Source organism: Strix uralensis, chromosome 21 (assembly GCF_047716275.1).
Source record: "Strix uralensis isolate ZFMK-TIS-50842 chromosome 21, bStrUra1, whole genome shotgun sequence".
NCBI classification, from domain to species: domain Eukaryota; kingdom Metazoa; phylum Chordata; class Aves; order Strigiformes; family Strigidae; genus Strix; species Strix uralensis.
The window spans coordinates 12,840,994-12,858,337 of record NC_133992.1 but is presented as its reverse complement, the minus strand read 5'-3'; the positions used below and the strand labels follow the sequence as shown (position 1 = coordinate 12,858,337).

General features: G+C 55.4%; 1 protein-coding gene across 7 annotated transcripts in view; it reads right to left on the bottom strand.

Moving 5' to 3' along the window:
* Positions 1–1,820: 1,820 nt before the first annotated feature.
* The window catches only part of MVB12B (multivesicular body subunit 12B), a 66,869-nt gene continuing 51,345 nt past the window's right edge, over positions 1,821–17,344 (bottom strand). For 6 of the 7 annotated variants that reach the window (XM_074891666.1, XM_074891668.1, XM_074891661.1 and 3 more), the window contains 3 exons: positions 15,878–15,933; positions 14,566–14,625; positions 1,821–2,428 (listed from right to left, as the gene is read on the bottom strand). In XM_074891666.1, the coding sequence (XP_074747767.1) occupies positions 2,330–2,428; positions 14,566–14,625; positions 15,878–15,933 (215 nt within the window). In that variant the 3' untranslated portion in view covers positions 1,821–2,329. Of the gene's footprint in view, positions 2,429–6,130; positions 10,763–14,565; positions 14,626–15,877; positions 15,934–17,344 lie in introns of those variants that run through there. The other variant, XM_074891662.1, reaches the window with a different exon arrangement.

The following is a 17,344-nucleotide window of genomic DNA, read 5'->3' as shown; positions in this document are numbered from 1 at the left end:
GAGCTCTGCCGCCGCCTCGCAGAGCACCGGGACCTGGGCACAGTCCCCTCCCTCTCTCCCCTCCCTCCTCCATTTTCCAAGCAGCTGGAGAAACGACCAGTTTGCTCATTTTTTGTGATAACTGACAGTGAATTTTTGCTCACGATTTAACATATTTTCTTTTTTTTTAAAAAAAAAAAAACAAAAAACAAAACAAAAAATTCAGGAGAAAAAAGGTCCCAGTGAAGATGTTCCAGCATGGGCCATGGGGTGCGAGGGGCTTCCCCGTGGGGCTGCTCAGGGTTTCTGTGAGGAGCTGCAAGGGCAGCGCAGGAGCTGATCTCCGGGCACTGCCAGCAGCTCCGACTGGGGCTAAGCCTTCCTGGAAAGGCCTTTTTCTGATGATGAAAAGCAAGACTTTAGCTATAACCGCACAAAAAGAAACAAATGAAGGACGACGTGTTTTTTTCCCAACACGTGGCCGCCGTTACTCGAGGACAGAGGTAACACCCGGCCTTCACAGCAACATCCTGTTCACGGCCAGTTTACAATCACGATGTGAACCATCAGCCCAGGGCTTCGCATTGCACTCGCCAAAACCAATTCTTCTCCTCCCTGCGGGGGCTCACGCTGTCAGAGCCTGGGTGCCAACAAGCACAAGGGCCTCCTGCCGCCACCATCACCGCTGCCACCCGGCTCGGAGCCCCGGCAGCGCGGGGCGGCGGCGGCAGCAGCGGTGGTGGTGGCGGTGTGGCTGGCAGGTCTCTGCTCTGCCTGCGTGGGAAACCGCCTGGCATCGGTCGTCCCTCCCCGGGGAGTGCCTGCCCTGCTCCAAAGCCCCAGGAGTTCTGGACTTCGGGTGAGGACGCGCGTTATTTGAGGTCAGGTTTCTTCACCCCTTGTGTTCGTTTCGGAGGAACCCCCGAGGATCTGCTCCAGTTGAACGATGGATGTTAAATAGGGGTCTTAAAACAAGTAACTACAGCTGACAGCTCTAGCTACACTCAGCACAGAGCATGGAAAGGCCCGTCCCCTCCAAAGGGATCCCCTGGGGTTTGGGTTGGGCTGTTTCCAGCAGCAGCCTGTACTGGCGAGGGGCAGAGCGCTCCCTGTACAGGTACTTTTGGAAAGCTGCCAGACAGCACCGTCTCCATCGCAGGAGCTGGTGGGAAGACTGTAAAATAAAAACTGGCAGAGCAGCTGGATGAATACTCCGTTTAATTTAAGATCCAACACTCACAAGTCAAACTACAAAGTGGTCCCACTTGGGGTATTCTCGCAGTTTTTGGTTTAATCGAGCAAAATTCTGGAGGTCAAATTTCACCCTCAGTAGAAGCATGTCATGAGACTTCTAGCATTTCTGGCGGAAAAAAAAGCAGCCTAGAACCCGCTTCCTCCAGAGAATTGCACTACGGTTTGATCGGGCTTTTTCTCCTTGACACGTCGCCCATTTTATTAACTTCTGCTTTGCTTTAAAAAGAGGCATCTACCGTTTTGCTTCCCTGAAGAAGCTCATAATGTTATAATTCAAGTGTCAGGACAGATTAGGTTAAATGTACTGTGTGATTCCCAAAGGAAAACAAACTTCCAAACATACTCTATTTGCCTTGTTACATGTCATGGATTGCATTAGAGCTGAACATGTAATTCTGTCGCCTAATGTGTTAAAGTTGGCATGAATTTTATTCTCTGTGCAAGGTGAGAAATTACTTAGCTAACAAAACATTTCGTTTCCCCCTCTTTGCGTTCCTTCTTTATGAGATTCTGAATGTGACATTTTCACAAAAAATCCCTGCACTTATTTGTGAAAAATGTATATTAAAACCAAAACACATCAAATGGAAAGAAATCACAGATGGTTTTATTCACAAGCAGTAGAATTAATGGCCTTCCCTACTCTTTATAAATATTGGAAGCAGATGAGTTCATTACTATTTCACTCTAATAAAGAAAACCTGCTTTATTTTGACAAGACATCTACTTATCTAGTGTTTCTACTGAATAATAAATCTATTTTCTTTGAAAAATAAAAGAAGGGTTATCAATAAATGAAAACTGCCTGTCTACCAAAAAAACCCCAAACATCTTCATTTCTGATAGTGCAGACATGGAATTCGAGGGATTTTGAAAATGTCACTAATTTTCAGAATAGAAAGTTTTGAAATGTTTACTTTGTGGTTGTCTTAAATTTTTACATCTTTCAACAAAGCAAGCAGAAAAGTGAAAACATCTGAAAAGGCTTTTGAAAAGAAAAGAGTCAGCACAAGCTGGATAAAGCTGTGGGCTCCTTTATCTTCGAGAAATCTGCACACATGGAGTGGAGTTTAGGACTTTTTTTTAAACTCTGCATTCAAACACTTCCCAGTTCACAATCCAGGCTACGTCGAGTTTGCCAGACCTTCAAAGTACTGTTGGCAGCTTTTCCTGCGCTGGGATAAAACATCTTACCCTGGGGAAGCAAAAGCTGAGTCATTTTTAACCCCAAACAACATTCACTGATGTGGTCATCTTGTTAGTCATGGAAATCCTGTTATTTCTATTTATGCTTCTTTCAACACTTATTAACCAAGAAGTGAGGAGGTTTTATTTTAAACTGCAGAAGATGTTTATCCTCTCCAGGGCCATGACAATCAGTTACATGGCTTATCCATCATTTCAGAGAAAGGAAAAGATTTTGAGAAACTCCCCAGGCAAGTTAATTTTTAAAGCTGTAGGAGGGAGAAGAGAAAAGAAAACAAACACCACCACCAAAGCCACAGGCACACAAAGCCTGACACGATGGTCTAACGCCACCGGGACCGCGCCTGGCTCCTGCCAGCCCTCGCGCCTGCTGCTCCCCCTTTGTCAAAAGGAGGATTTCCCCAGGGCAGCAGCAGCCAGCGGACACCTCGCCCGAGACAAACGGCGGCTCCCGGTGCCAGCAGCGCTGAGCAGAGCAGAAGAAATTAGAAATCAGAAATTTTCCTTAGAAGACAAATTCCGTGAATGACGGCCAACGTAAACCCGCCCCGGCCTCGCCCCACGCGCCCGCCCGGGGACGCTGCGGGAAGGGGGGTCGGTCTCGGCAGCCCCGCCGACACCCAGGACCTTTGGCGCGAGGTGGCGGGGCCGCAGGAGCCAACACCCAGCGCCCGGCCGAGCCGACGGCCCCGCGGGACGATGCTGGCACCTGCTCCCGGCCCTGCGCCCCGGCACCGGCTGAGACCCTGCGCAGGGCTCGTGGCCATGGCCCCTCTCGGCACCAGCTGAGCTCTCCGCTTGGCATCAAAACACCCTTTGCAGTCAAATTTAAATTTAGTTTGTCCAAGAAGGACAAAGGCAGGAGAAGGAACCGAAATATCAGAGAATATTGTTCGAGCTGAGGGGGAAGGGATGGTTGGAGATTGATGGAGATTGATGTTTTCATAACAAAAGGAAATGCTGCTCAGGCACTGGCTTGGCCTCTGGTGGCACCGAGGGACACGGCAGGTGAACCTCTGGGTTTTCTTTGTTTTTATCACCTTCGCCAATTTGTGCTTTTGAACACCATGACCACACGCCAGCTTGGCCTGGGGGGTAAAACACCTCCAGCCAAAGCGCGACACGACGCCTAGCGGGACAGACAGGGATGTCTCCTTGAAGCAGGCAGGGAAGAGGGAGGAGGATGCCTTCGCTTCCCTGGGCTTTGAGCATCGCTGCTGCTCCTAACGATGGTGACCCCCTTCCACCTCATCCCCACCTGTAACAGCAACTCTTGAGATTGTGGCTGGTTCAGAAGAAACGCTGCAGAAACAGCAGAGAGATTTGGCGAAAAATTAATTTTAACATTTAAGAGTTACCCCAAAATTCTGAGCAGCTGAATGAGAAAATGCAAAGATCAGGGGCTGGGCAGAAATACTGGGGTTTGGTAAAGTCTGGAGTATTTCAACAGCGGAGTGACCCCAGAGGCCTCGCGGGGGGAGGAGTGCCGTCCACAGCAGCGGGAGGAAGGGCAGCTCGGGCGCCCAAGAGCGGTCCTGGCTCCAACCACAAACAAAAACAAGGGTTGGGGGGAGGCTCCTCCCTGGCCCGTGAGCCTGGGAGCTCCAGGCAGCAGATGCGCGGCCCTGCGTGGCCACAGACCAGAGCTTGTGTCCAGCGGCAACAGCTAATTAGGCAGAAGCGCTTTGATGTTCGCAGGCATCACCCGCTCGGCGATGGCTCCAAGGCCGCTCTCGTGCCGGCCTGGCGCACGCCGACGCGAGAAGAGGCCAGCGGGCGTGCGGGACGGGCCCGCTCTGGTTTATGTCCCCCCCGCGCCACCTCCTCCCCGCCTGGGATATTCAATCGGGTGCCGGTGATGGCTCCCACAGCAGCTCCAAGATGCAGTTTCTTAGTTTTTTGGTGGAACAAGTGGTACTCACATTCAAAAGGAGGTTATAAAAACACGTGTCTGAAGAGAATGTCGGGACGTTGGGTATTAATCTCCTTTAATTCAAAGACCACTCAAAATAAGTGAGACAGAAATATTGGCTGGGGCGAGAGAAGATGCCAGAGGTTGTATTGTGCACCACCAGCTTGGGGCAAGTTCAGAAGAATAATTTAGCACAAAGAATAACAATTTTCAGTTTTAGTGGAGTGGTATTAGCCTCTTGCTAGTCGGGAAGCCCGTTTCCCTGCAGCGGCCCGCTGCCACCGGCCACGCAGGGACCTGCCCGCCACGCCGCCTGCCCGGCAGCCGCGGGAGGGCTCTACCCTGAGCCCAGCGCTGCCCTCGCTTGGGGCACTGCGCGGTGGAGCAGGCAGCGACAGCCCGGGGCCAGGGGCTGCATTGCTGGGAGCTCCCAGCAAGAGCTGTCACCACCCCGCGCTGCGGCAGCAGCGGCACCCCCCGGCTGCGCGGAAGGGCCGGGGCAGGGACCAGCCCCACGGTAAAAACAAGCAGCTCAGGGAAAACCTGCACTGACCAGCCGAGGCCGCGCTGGCGCTCCCGAGCTCCGAGGCCGACTCCGTGACTTTAACTCGACCTCCTGGTAATGACACACAATGCAAATTTTGCAGTTGGTAATTATGAGTGACTGAAGTTGTTAATCCTTACAAACAAGTTGTTTCGCTGATGTTGCCATGACTTTCTGCAGTGACATGCTTGTCAGTCACACACTTGTTGCCACGTGTATTTGGGACACGGCCGGCGTGGCAGCACAGATGTCACGTGTGGTCCCTTACACTCCAGAAAACACTTGTAGCGCGCCTTAGGAGAGACATTTTGGACAGATTCTCCAAGGCTTTTTAAATTTAATTTCCAAGGACAAAAAACCACAAACAAAAGCAGATTACCTCCAGGGGACCGCGCTGCCACCTCTGAAGCTGACCCTTCAGATCCACGGGCAGACTGTAGCTGCTCCGGGCAGGCAGAGGCTGGCACCACTGCTGGCCAGCTCCTCCTCGGAGGCTTCGCAGGCCCTGGTCCCACTCTGGCGATGCCTCTGCTCCCGCATCTTTATTCCTCCTCTGCCTGAAGTCAGGTGCCACCTTCCTCAGCGTCCTTCACCTTCCTGGGCAGCTCAAGAGCAGAGGGAAAGCGTCTCTGGTCTCGGCCCTCACATCCCACCAAAACTGCTCAGAAAGCCCCGGCAGTCCCCAGCAGGCGGCAGGCTGGTTGCCGTGGTGGGGGAAAAGCACCTTGTGAGCGAGTGTCTCGCATTAAACCCGCAATCCCTGATCTCCACCCAGACCCTCCGGCCCCGGGACTGACACGCCAGAGGATCTGACGTTTTCTTCCAGATGCGGACAGGAGCTGGGCAGGGAGGGACACGCGCAGAGCTCTGCACGACACCCCCAGGCCACCCCCCGGCTCTGTGCAGGGCCGACCCCGCGCCCCGCTCACTCCTTCACCAGCGCCCAGCGCCTGCGGCCGTCCCAGCCCAGCGCGGGAAGCGTCACCTGTCCCCCCAAACTGACGCGGCTCCAGCCGCCACGCGGCCGCCCAGCTCACAGTGAGCACGGACTCCCGGCTCATTCCTCCCGGTGTTTTTAACCACTCTTGGGTTCAGGTTTGGGATCTGAAGAAGCCAACACAACGAGGGTGCAGAGCGGCTGGTCCCACCGGACGGCCCCTTCTCGCTCCTGCAAGTCAGAGCTGCAGCGTTCTGAGCTTCTGAAACTCCAAACGTACAACACAAAGCACAGAGAATAAACTGATTAAAACGAGTTTTATTTAACAAATTATATTAAGAATACAGACTAAGTTATCACACAATGAAACTTCCCTTTGTAAAATACAGGAGAGTCATCTAAAATAAATATAAAACGTAGTAACATTCATAAGATTAATGCACAGTAAATTCACTTTCAATAACCCAACAAAATGCATAGCATCTTAGAAAAACACTTTGCAACTGCATAAAAGGTTTCTCTCTTCCATTTGCATGATGACATTTAGAACTGTTGCTGTTAGGAAACAATTTCACAATAAACGACCAGAATATCCAAACTGTTTGGTTTCCCTGTATTGAATGAATCGAGCAGCACCTGACTGAGCTTTTTCACGAGCAGGGGAGCAACCCGCCCTCCTGCAACACTGTCAGAGTTCTATGGCTCAGGATAACCAGGGCCGACGCCGCTCGGCTGCCCCGCTGCCGGGAGAGGTTCCCGCCGCTCGCCAAGGCCCGGAGGCTGAGGTAACTGTTTGAAGGCAGCGGGACGCGCATGGCCCTTGGCAGGAGGGAGCTGCCCTCGTGCCGCTGCCGCCCTGGCCCCACTGTGGGAGGGCAGATCTGGGGGGGCAGAGCTGGGAGACAGAGCCCGTAGAGCCCGTGGCGCCCGCGGGCGGAGGGGGCGAAGGCCAACTCCAAAGGCACCACACCCCGCGTTCCCTCCCCCAAGGGCGTTTTTAGGGTCCCAGGCCTGCGGGTGCATGTCCCGGCCACCGGCGTCCCCCAGCCAGCGCCGTGCCCACGTCAGGGCTGGCTCTGGGCTCCATGGGGTCCGTCCAGAGAGCTGGGGAAACCGGGGGGGCAGGGGCGGGGTGAAACCAAACAAGCCCAAAGCTACAGACTACCAACAACCTCTGACTACACAGGGCCTGCGGGACCCTCTACAAACATCGTCGGCAAACTCAGCCACCGCCAAAGAAGTTTGACAAAGTTTATTCCTATGTAACTACAGCTATGAGATGCTCCCACAGGGAAGACACCTGCTACGACTGTCCACACTTGAATTTTATCACAAAGTTCACACTCTACGTTACTTTCTGGACTAATTTCTTGCCTCTCCATTGTTAACACATCAGACAGCACAGCCTGGCCTGGCCGGCCCACGAGTCCTCTCGGCATGCTACCTGCTCCTTGCCGTGAGAAATCCAGGAAGCAGCGTGTGGCTACTAATTCACATCAGAAGGTGTATTTTACAGTAAGCAAACCCCTCACTGCTGCTTTTCTGTCTCTGTTGCAGACATATGATAATTTGGCAAACTGATTTCTCCATCAGCCACAAGATTAAGCTACCTAGAGACTAGTTTTGCTCTAGAAATAGAGGCAAGGTAGCCAAGCACATCTGGTAAAGCTCTGCAAATCCACTTCTGGTGCTTTCCATTAACTCATCCGCTCCCCTTATGCTCCGGGAGGCCTCTCCGCAGCCAGACAACACCAACCGTGGGCTCCCCGAATAGTCACTGCCTGGCCCAACCACACCACAGTCGCCTCTCGGACAGGGAGGAAGATGCAGAGAGATGCTGGTGCTGGCTCTGGCACGTGCCGAGGGGGAGGACTTGCAGCGAGGATGCAAGGACCAGCCTTGCAATGCCTTGCTGTGAGTACAAAAGTTACAGAACAGCAAACGAAACTACCTGTGGAAACACTGAGCTGACGCCCAAGATCTTGGGGATTCAGAGGTGTGATAAAAAAGCTTCATATCACGGGCGGGCTGAGAAGACGACCTGCAGGCAGCCACCCCGCACTGTGTGTCTCGGTGTGCTTCCAAGCACTGGCTCCGAGCCCTCTCCCCTTTGGAAACGCTGTTTTCCAGCCTTGGCTTCACAGGTCCGAGAGCTCAGCTGGCTCTGGGCTGCCGCAGCTCTTTGCTCCAACACCTCTACTGCCCTTGCACCATGGGAGCTGTGGTTGTACCACCGGTGCTCTGAGCACTGGGTACCCCGCAGTGCCACGGCACGAACACACTGGGAAGCTCAAACGAATCTCTTGTGTTTGTCTGCAGACGCACCTTGAAGGAGCTTTGCTGGCCCGGTGTATGAGAGGGAGGAGCAAGGACCAACTGTACAAATAAATCCTGGAGCTTTCTCAGATGCTTGTTGCAGCTGCGCGTCCTGTCAGCGTTCTGAGCCATCCAGTGTTTCTTGTAGGTCACCGCGGAGAAAGCTGAGCTTGCCATCTCTAAGAAAGCTGAGCAACCCTCACTGTTGCTGTAAATACCAGAGCACCTATTTCATGTACTGACGCTCTCTCTAAGCTAAACCTCACAGGGACTCGAAGCTACGCGCCTGTTTCTCCGAGACATGCCCGGGGAGCGCCCATGGGACACGGGGCTCGGAAGCTCTCCGAAGTCGCTCCCGCTGCTGTGCAGCCAGCCCTGCCCTCGGGACGGGGCTCCCGGGGGGGGCTCCTGGCAGCTGCCCCCCACTCCTGGCGGCAGCTCTGCGCTGGCTGCCCTCGCTGCAGCACCCCCAGTAAGGGGGGGGGGGGGGCAGCGCTCTGCAGCTTCGCACCCCGATGCGGGGGACACCCCACTGCAGCGTCCACCCCGCTGCGGGAGAAGCTAGAAATGGATGCCTCAGAAAACTGCACAACAAACTACAAGCAGAAAAATAGAAAGATAAAAGATGGATGAGATGGGCATAGTACTACAGCATGGAGTGGATTTGAACTTCAAGTGAACCTGAGCCGAATGGCCAGGCTGCCATGGTATGTTCATTTGTCGGTGTCGGCGTCATCAATCTAGCCTTTGTGGAGCTTGGCAGCGAGGTCTGGCTTCGCCTTCCTGCAGGATAAATAAGAACTAAAACTGGTGCTGCAGCCTCCAAGTAAACGAGCAGGTCCGGAGGTCGCCCAAACCTTCCCAGCTGGTGCAAACAGCACAGCTTCAGTTCTGCCCAAACAGGACACACCTGCAACCAAACGGGCCTCTGCTTTCCCATCGCACAGCCTTGCTTTCAGAGGCAGTTTTAGAAAAGGATTTACCTGATTGGAAGAAGTTGAAGCAAAGACTTGGAATCAGTCTGTCCTGAACGTTATGGTATTTTGTGCTCATTATCCCAGCAATGCGGTTTGGTGCCTTGAAACCAGAAATGAATCTTTGGACAAGAAATATTTTACATATGTACAAATAAAAAATACAAGCTGACAGTACAAAACCTACTGTTAGTCACCGTTCTGTCCAACTAGAAAACGCAAGATCAATCAAAAGCAGTGCAAAGCAGGTCGGGGCATACGTACGACCCAGGCTGAGAGCGACAATACTGTTACTTGTTACTGTGGCAATCGCATTTCAACAGGGTTAGGTAATCAGTATTTTACAATATAAAAACTTGTACGTTTTAACACTTACTTTAAAATTGCCATTTCGCTGCCATGATGTAGCTTTGTTCTACAGCAGAGACTTTAAGAAGCAGCACGGAGTCAGATGGGCACTTCTAAATAACTTATTACAGCAACAGACTTCTCCAAGACACGCGTTTGGCCTGGGAGTGAGCTAAGGTCAGCAATGAGGAGGAGGCTGAGGTCAGGGTCTAACGCAGCCCGCTCTCGCCCTGCGCCACGCCAGAGTTCGGTGCTTCCCCGTGAGCCACGAGGGAACAGGCACATCTCTTCTGTTTCAGCAGCCAGCGGGGCGGATGTTAGAGAAGTGTCCAAAGCGAGGGGCAGGTGACAGCACCCACATTGTCACAGGGCCCAGCTCCACAGGCAGCTGCAGCTCGGGCGGGAGTCAGCAGGGCGCTGCCGGGCTCTCCCTGCGCCCGGCCCGGACACAAACCAGTCGCTCTAGGTCCTGCCAGACATGCGGACGCCCTGTGCCAAGCGGAGGGGGAAGCGCAGTGCGGGCGGTGCTCTCTGCGCCCCTCCGCCTCGCCAGTGCCTGGGCAGAGCCCGAGGTGGGGCTGAGCGAGCAACGCCGGCTCTGCCAGCCCACCGCAAACCCGGGGGATCCCAGTCTGGGGCCGATCCCGGCCGCGGCGGAGCGGCTGCGTGCCCGGACCCCGGCGGAGGCGGACGGGGCGTCTGCCGTGGCTTGGTGCTGCCGCTGGGCCGAGCGCCGCGAGGCGTCGAGAGCCCGTCAGCTCCGTCTCAGCGTGGGCAGGATGCCCGGGGGCTTGCGGATTAACCAGCCGTATCTTTTACTCTTCCTTCCTTTTAGGGCTCGCTGCTGAGCGCTTCCCGACGGCCTGCGAGCTCATGGCTGGCTGTTGGCGGCAGTTTGTTACAGCTCTGGTTTTTGTGACCGTGCCGTGGCGGGGGTGACGAGGTGGGGACGCCCGTGGGGCTGCCGTCAGGCTCCCAGTGACGTGATCCCACGGAGAAGCGTCCGCAGCAGCGAGGGAGGGTGGGGGGCGGCCACCGAAGGGCCGCACGGTGCCAAGGCGCGGAGCAGCGAGTGCAGGAGGAGGGGATGCGGCGCGGGGCAGGTGGCGGCGGCCGGGCGGAGGAGATCTGCCGGCACGACCCCGGCGCCGCGTCCCGCTCAGTAGTATGGACGCACGGGCCCGCGCCGGCGCCGGTGGCCCCTCTCAGGACTGGGGGGCCGGTGGGCACCTGGTGGGGCTGGGCGGCAGGCGGGCGGCCGCGCTCTGCTCCGTCCGGAAGCTGTAGTCGTACTGCGGGGGCAAAGCGAGAGAGGGGGGACCCTGGGGCGCTGCCCGGCACCGGCCGCGGCCACGCTCCTGGCCCCCCCCAGCGCTGCCCCTACCCAAGCGGGAAAATGAGCCTGGCAGCACCCTGAGGGGTGACCTCGGCCCCGGGCAGGGCCAGGCTGGGCACTGCCCGACCCCCCCCAGGGAGGGTGAACCCCCGCCCCGACAGCCCAGCGTTAACGCCAGCGGGACCACCCTGCGCATAAAGCAGCAGGTCGGGAGGGGTCCCCCCGTTGGTGGCCTCGTTTACACAAGCTGGTGGCACCGTCATTAATGCTCCTGGTTTGGGAAGGTGGGTGAAAACTCCTGTACGTGTGTCCCTGCACCCCAGAGACATCCCCGCGACCGAGGGACATCCCCGTGACCTAGGGACATGGCTCCAGCTGGCTGTGGCCGAGGGCCACCGCTGCCGTGTGCTGTCGCAGTGCCACCTCGTGGCACGCCGCGGGCCGCACCCCGACGGCCCCGGGCCCCCCCCCCCGGACGCTGCTGCGGCCCTTTGGCCGTGCCGGGGCCCCCCCAGGAAGGGCCGGGGCTCCTCTCCCGTCCGGGAGGTGCGGCCGGAGCGGGGCGATGCGCGGGGCAGGAGCGGCGCCGGGCCCCGGCCAAGCCCCGTCCCGGTTCCCCGCGCAGGGACCGCGCAGCCCCGCGGGGTCACCCCGGGGCCCCCCTTGGCCGGGGGGGGGGCGGCAGGGCGGCGCGCGGCCGGCAGAGGGCGCACGGGCACCGCGAGCGCGGGAACCGCTCCCGCCGCCGGCAGCGCGCCCCAAGGCGGCTCGCGGCCGCTCCGCCCCCCGCGCAACCCCCGCCCGGGGCCGCCCCTGAGCCCGCACAAACTTCGTGCGTGTCACCTCGCAGCCGTGACGTCACGCGGCAGCCCCGGCCCCAGCTAACGCAGCAATCGGCCTCATTTTTCAACGCGCAAACACATAAAGATGTCAGCTCAAACTGTTTACTAATTAACACTTAAAAAGACACAAATTAGATATGCGTGGCTAAGAGCAATTATAATCAAGACGAATTTCTCTAGTCATTTGGGAACTGAAAAAAAATGCCTAATTGCTGGAACCAATGTTTTAAAAACTGAAATCATGCCAGTTAGCAAATATGTTCATTTAAAGAACATTTCATGTGACTACACTCTGGAGAATTGACTACAAACACGAGAACAAGGAAAAATATTTCTGTCTAAAATTAAAATTTTAAGCTCTTCTAGATTTACAACTTCTTCATTAAATATATTCGCGGAGAGCCGCCCATGAAAACTTGTAGCAATTAAGTGGTTAAACCAACAGCCTTCCTCGTCAGTTTTAAAGGAATGATTAATATTAGACGCTCACTTTACTAATTAGACTCCCTCCAGACTTTTCGCTCCGTGCCAAGCTAAAACGAAGCCGGGGTGTGCTCTGCCAGCGCCCGCGGGAGGCCCGCGGTAGCCCGATGGCTGCCGGCAGTGGCCACGCAGCATGGCAGCACCCACCACCACCGGGCCCGCTGCCCCCACGGCCACCCGCACCGTGCCGGGGCCTCCAAGACACTCGGTGACGTTCCCCTGCCCGGGCCAGGTGGGAGCCGCGAGGAGAAACCCCCCGCACCCCGAGCGAGGGCCAGCAGCGCCCTGCGCCCGCCGGAACAGCCGCGGGTGGGCGAGCGGCGACGTCGGCTTAAACCTGCCTTCACCCGCTGGGCCTCACCGCCCCTTCACCGTACACCGCCCCTTCCTACACCATACACGGCCCCTTCACCGTACACCGCCCCTTCCTAGACCGTACACGGCCCCTTCTTACACCACCTGCTTGTACTCCACCTCCCCATGCACCGTACACCATCTCTTCCTACACCACCTCCTCGCACACCGTACACCGCCTGTTCCTACACCACTTCCTCGTACACCATACACCACCCCTTCGTACACCGCCTCCTCGTACACCATACACCACCTCTTCCTACACCGCCTCTTTGTACACCACACATCACCTCCTTGTACACCTCCTCATACACCGTACATGGCCTCTTTGTACACCACCTCCTCGTTTACCACCTCCTTCCTCCTCCTACACCACCTCTTCCTACACCATACACCTCTCTGTACACCACCCACCACCTCCTCATGCTCCTCCGGGCCCGGCCCAGTCCTGCCGCAGCGGGACGCTGACCCCAGGTGTGGCCGCAAGGTGCAGAACAGGATTTGGGCCTCTTTCCACCGGTTCTCCTGGAAGGGTGGCGTCCGTTCGCTCAGCTCGCCTCGCGGCTTGGAGAATGGGCACATACATCTGCTGATGTGGTGACAGAGAACAATAACTCTTGGAATTCTTTGGGAATATTTTTTGCAAGGCATCTAGCTCCAGGGAAAATGTTCTCGCTGCTTTGGAAATCCAGAAGATTTGCTGTAATGGTGCTATTGCTTGCAAGGGAAATAAAGCCACGCAGAAATTCACAATATTTATATGCGCAGCTATCTATGTGCAGACAAGATGCTTCATCAAGGAATATGGGCTGCATAATTATACTTTTCATTACTCTGAAACGCACACAGCCTGTCATGAACAGGAGGGTGTGGGGAGAGCCAGCAGGTATCGGCCTCTCCCCCCCCGGCCACCAGGATGGCGCCGGTGTCCCTGCTCGGGGCAGGGCCACACAGCCACCCCCCGGGCAGTGCCCCGAGCCGCCAGTGCCGGCCCACAGGCCGAGGGCTGCAGAGCCAAATCCAGCACCACTTGGCCTCCCGGCAAGCGCGGGGGCAAGGAGGCAGGCACGGGTCAGGGCCACCAGCTCCGGGCACCCCCAGCTCACAGCGCGCGGGGCTGTTGCGACAGAAGCCCGGCACGCGCGCAGAGGCAGCGCCCCAGGCAGCGGGTGCTTCTGCCAGCAGTCGCCCCCGTCGGGCAGCATCTTCAGAGCCGCCAGCGCCGCTCCCCGGGCCCGCCGGGTGCCTGGTAAAGCCCCGGCAACCGATCACCTTCTTTTTGTACTCAGACCAAACTTTCAGGAAGGAGAAGAGGATGAATTTAGGGAACCGGGCTCACAGCTGGAATCAAAATGCAGAGAAGCCACAAGGAGTCTGGGCGCTCTGCTGCGCCATCTTATTTAACCCAGCTGGTCGGCACCAGAGGTGTGTGTGACCGACGGTGCCTGAAGCTGCGTGTGCTGCCGAGACGATTCTCCTCCTGGTCTGAGGCGTCGGCAGAGGCAGCCCCGGCAGAGCAGGCGGCTCCTCGGCACCGCACAGCCCAAGCCAACATGTGCCAACACGCTCCCTCGGGAACACAAGACCGTGCTGGGTTCGAGGGCCGTCTCCTCCCTGAGCCCCTGGAAGAGGAGCTCTCGCCGAAAGCGCAGCCCGGTTTTCCCGGTAACAAGTTACCAGCACTGCCAAACTGAAAAATGCTGAAGTAGTTCACCTGACACTGCTCAGTCGAGTTCATTTGCTTCCCTGGGATGCGAGAGGCAACCTGACACAAAGAGTGTCCTGCCTGCAACATGTTTTGTTAATAAATGAGAAATAAAAGTTAACTAAGACAGACACCTGGAATTAAACAGAGGGCAGACGACTCTGCCGTTAGATTCAACACCTGAAGTGCCTTCACCCGGCACAGGTCACAGCAGACGTCCCTCAGGCTGAGCTCATGTCTGACTCCACGCTGAGTTTATCCACCAGCTGTGACTTGGGACAGACAAAAGAGGCCTCTTCCACGAGGGAAGGATCTTACAACGAAGCGAACACAGCTCTGACAGTGCTTGTGCTCAGTGCCTGGCTGGCCACCTACCTCCTTTTCGATTTCTGCAAGGGTTTTGATTGTGATGCCCAAGAGATCAACCGGCTGCATCTGGCAAGTAAAAAAAAAAAAAAAAACAGAAATATCAAATTTAGGGTTTTTTGGTTTGGTTTGGTTTTGTTTAAAGTCAGCAAATACTCCACCACCAGAGGTTCAAGGCACCATCTGTGAACACATGCATAGTGCTGTTTCTCAGTCCCCCTCCGGGGCGAGGAGGCAGAAGCGGGTCGGGGACAGCAGCTGCAGGGCCCGTCTCCCCACACGGGGACCGCTGACGCTGCCCGTGGCCGCGCTCTGGGCAGATACCGCCGGACGGCGGCTCCGGGCCACAACACCCCGGGGATCTCCCACCGCCGCAGCATGTTGGTGCGAGCAGCACCAGCTGTGGGAAGCCCCGACCAAACTGACCATACGGTGGCAATGGTGTCTAAAGGATCCGAGGGGAGGATCAGCACGACCTCATCTCTCTGTGTTTGTCCTCGCAGCAGGGACTCTGGCTTTCTGGGAATAACAGCCCATAAACAACCCCTTCAGAAAGCAACGGTTGTGAAAAACCACGTCCGGCTGCACACGCGGGTTGTGTCAGCAGGAAGAAGAAAGCACAAAGCAGGAGCACGACATGAAAAATCAGGTACGGCTGATGGCTTGGTGTTTGCCTTAACAGCTTCCTGTAAATTGATTTTTAAATAGATCCTGTTTTAGGATCACCAGAGGGCAACGGGAATCCTAAAATCATTTTTCCATCCCCGCTCCTGCTCCCTGGAACCCAGTCAAGGTCCGGCTGTGGCGTCATTAGGACGCAGCCACCTCCGCGAGCTTTCCAGGCTGGAACTGGCCAACACAGGGGTGCAGCCTCCCCACTGCACGGGACTTAGGCCAGTGCAGCCAGGGCAATCTGGCTGAACTTCTGGGGTGCAGAAGGCAAGTCGTAAAGTTGACTGCACCACGCCGTATCCGCAGCAGGTTAGAGCCAGGAGACCTGTACATCTGCCACTCTCTTTACAATCTGTGCTAAGGAATCAAAAACGCTTCCAGCCAGAGTCCCACTGCCGTTCCGTTCCTGACGGTGACAAACCTTCACCTCCCGGGACAATGAGGTTTTAGAAGTGATCTGGCAAAAGCCACTCGCACCCCATGGGAAAGCGTTGTGAAGTGCAACCTCGGGTCATCTCAAGCACTGGGTATATATTAGGCCCCACAAAATAAAAGCTCCCACAAGCAGGTAATTTGTATTGATGCTTTGTGATTGCTCTCTGCGAAAAGAGGAATTTCAGACACAGGGAGAACAACAAAGGCAACTCACCCCTTCAGGAGCGCAGGCAAACTTCTCCGAAATCATAAAAGGCACTCCATCCATCGCTGAAAGGGACAAAAGGAGCAGAGGCGTCACGTTTCCAGCTGACTTCTGACATGCAACTTCACACATTCCCAGCGACAGATCAAGTGCTCAAGGCACTGACACATGATTGATAGCTCACAGAAGTTACTGCCAGCCTTTTCCTCCCTCTAACCTGCCAGGGGTTTCTCTCTGTCCAAGACACGGCTGGGTTAGTCCCCACCAAACCAGGAATCCAGCGAACACTCCTTGCTCTATCTATACAATTTCATGGCCTCAATTTTGAGTCTTACAGTTTGTTTCAGCTGCCAAAACAGGACAGTGTTTGAAACACAAAACAAATACACCCGGTTTAAGAGGACACATCTACTTCCCACTGCCACACAGAAACATCTGAGCGACCTCAGTGGTGTCTGAGCAAGAGGATGAGGAACGTCCCTGGCTGGGGTGAGCTGCACCTCCCCACAGCCGTAAGCGCGGCTGCCCGGGCAGCACGGAACCAGGCAGCGGGGCCAAGCGTCCTGCCTGGCCTGGCTCTGCCAGGGACACTCCGCAGGGAGCTCAACCGCCTGCCATGGCGCTGGAGGATGGGAAGCGGCAGGGCCCGAGGGCAGACATGCGGCCGTCACGGCGCAGCCTCGCGTCACCGGGCCAAGCGCGCGCCTTAGCGCAACCTTAACGACATCGAGAGGATTGTTTGCCTTTATCTTTTCCTGTGTACTCTGCTTCATGCAATGATGTTTAGTGTTTCTGTCTTGCTATCACCACCTCAGAAACTTCACAGAACCCTCACACAAGACGTGTCAGTACAAGGGAGACACTTATTTTTAAAACACGTAACTCAGCAATTTCTACACAAGACTGAAAAGGGCACATTTCTAAGGCAGAGTGCAGCCCCAAATACACCTGCTTTATTTCAGTTACACCTTCAACACTTTAAGTCTTTAAAGTTCAGCTCTGAAAGAAATAAAAACTTCAAACTAGAGCAAATTTAAGCCCTGAAATGCCCTCAAGTAATCCTCAAATAGGGTTTTCTTTCACAAAGCATCTGCACCCACGAACCCAGCATTTCTCTGCTTGCTGTCTGTAACTTCCATCACCACCAGTCAGTTACATTAGTGATTTAACAAGGCTTCTTTAAGAATACTTAGCATTTTAAATTTGCTTTGTATATTTTTTGACTTTGTATATTTTTGACTTAAAAAAACCCCTCCACTGCAGTCATTTCATTATCAAAGGTGCTATGTGGCAGCCAGGGCGCTACATGAAACAAAAGGAAACAGATGAAAAGCAGCATCACCAAATCCAGGAAGTTTTGAACCTGAAAGACCATCTGCATTTGTTATCCCGACAGAAACCTGCTTTGATCAGTCACACGCCAGCTTTTGTAAAGTAATTTAAAGAATAAGCCACGCGGAGCATGCCCGCTCCCCC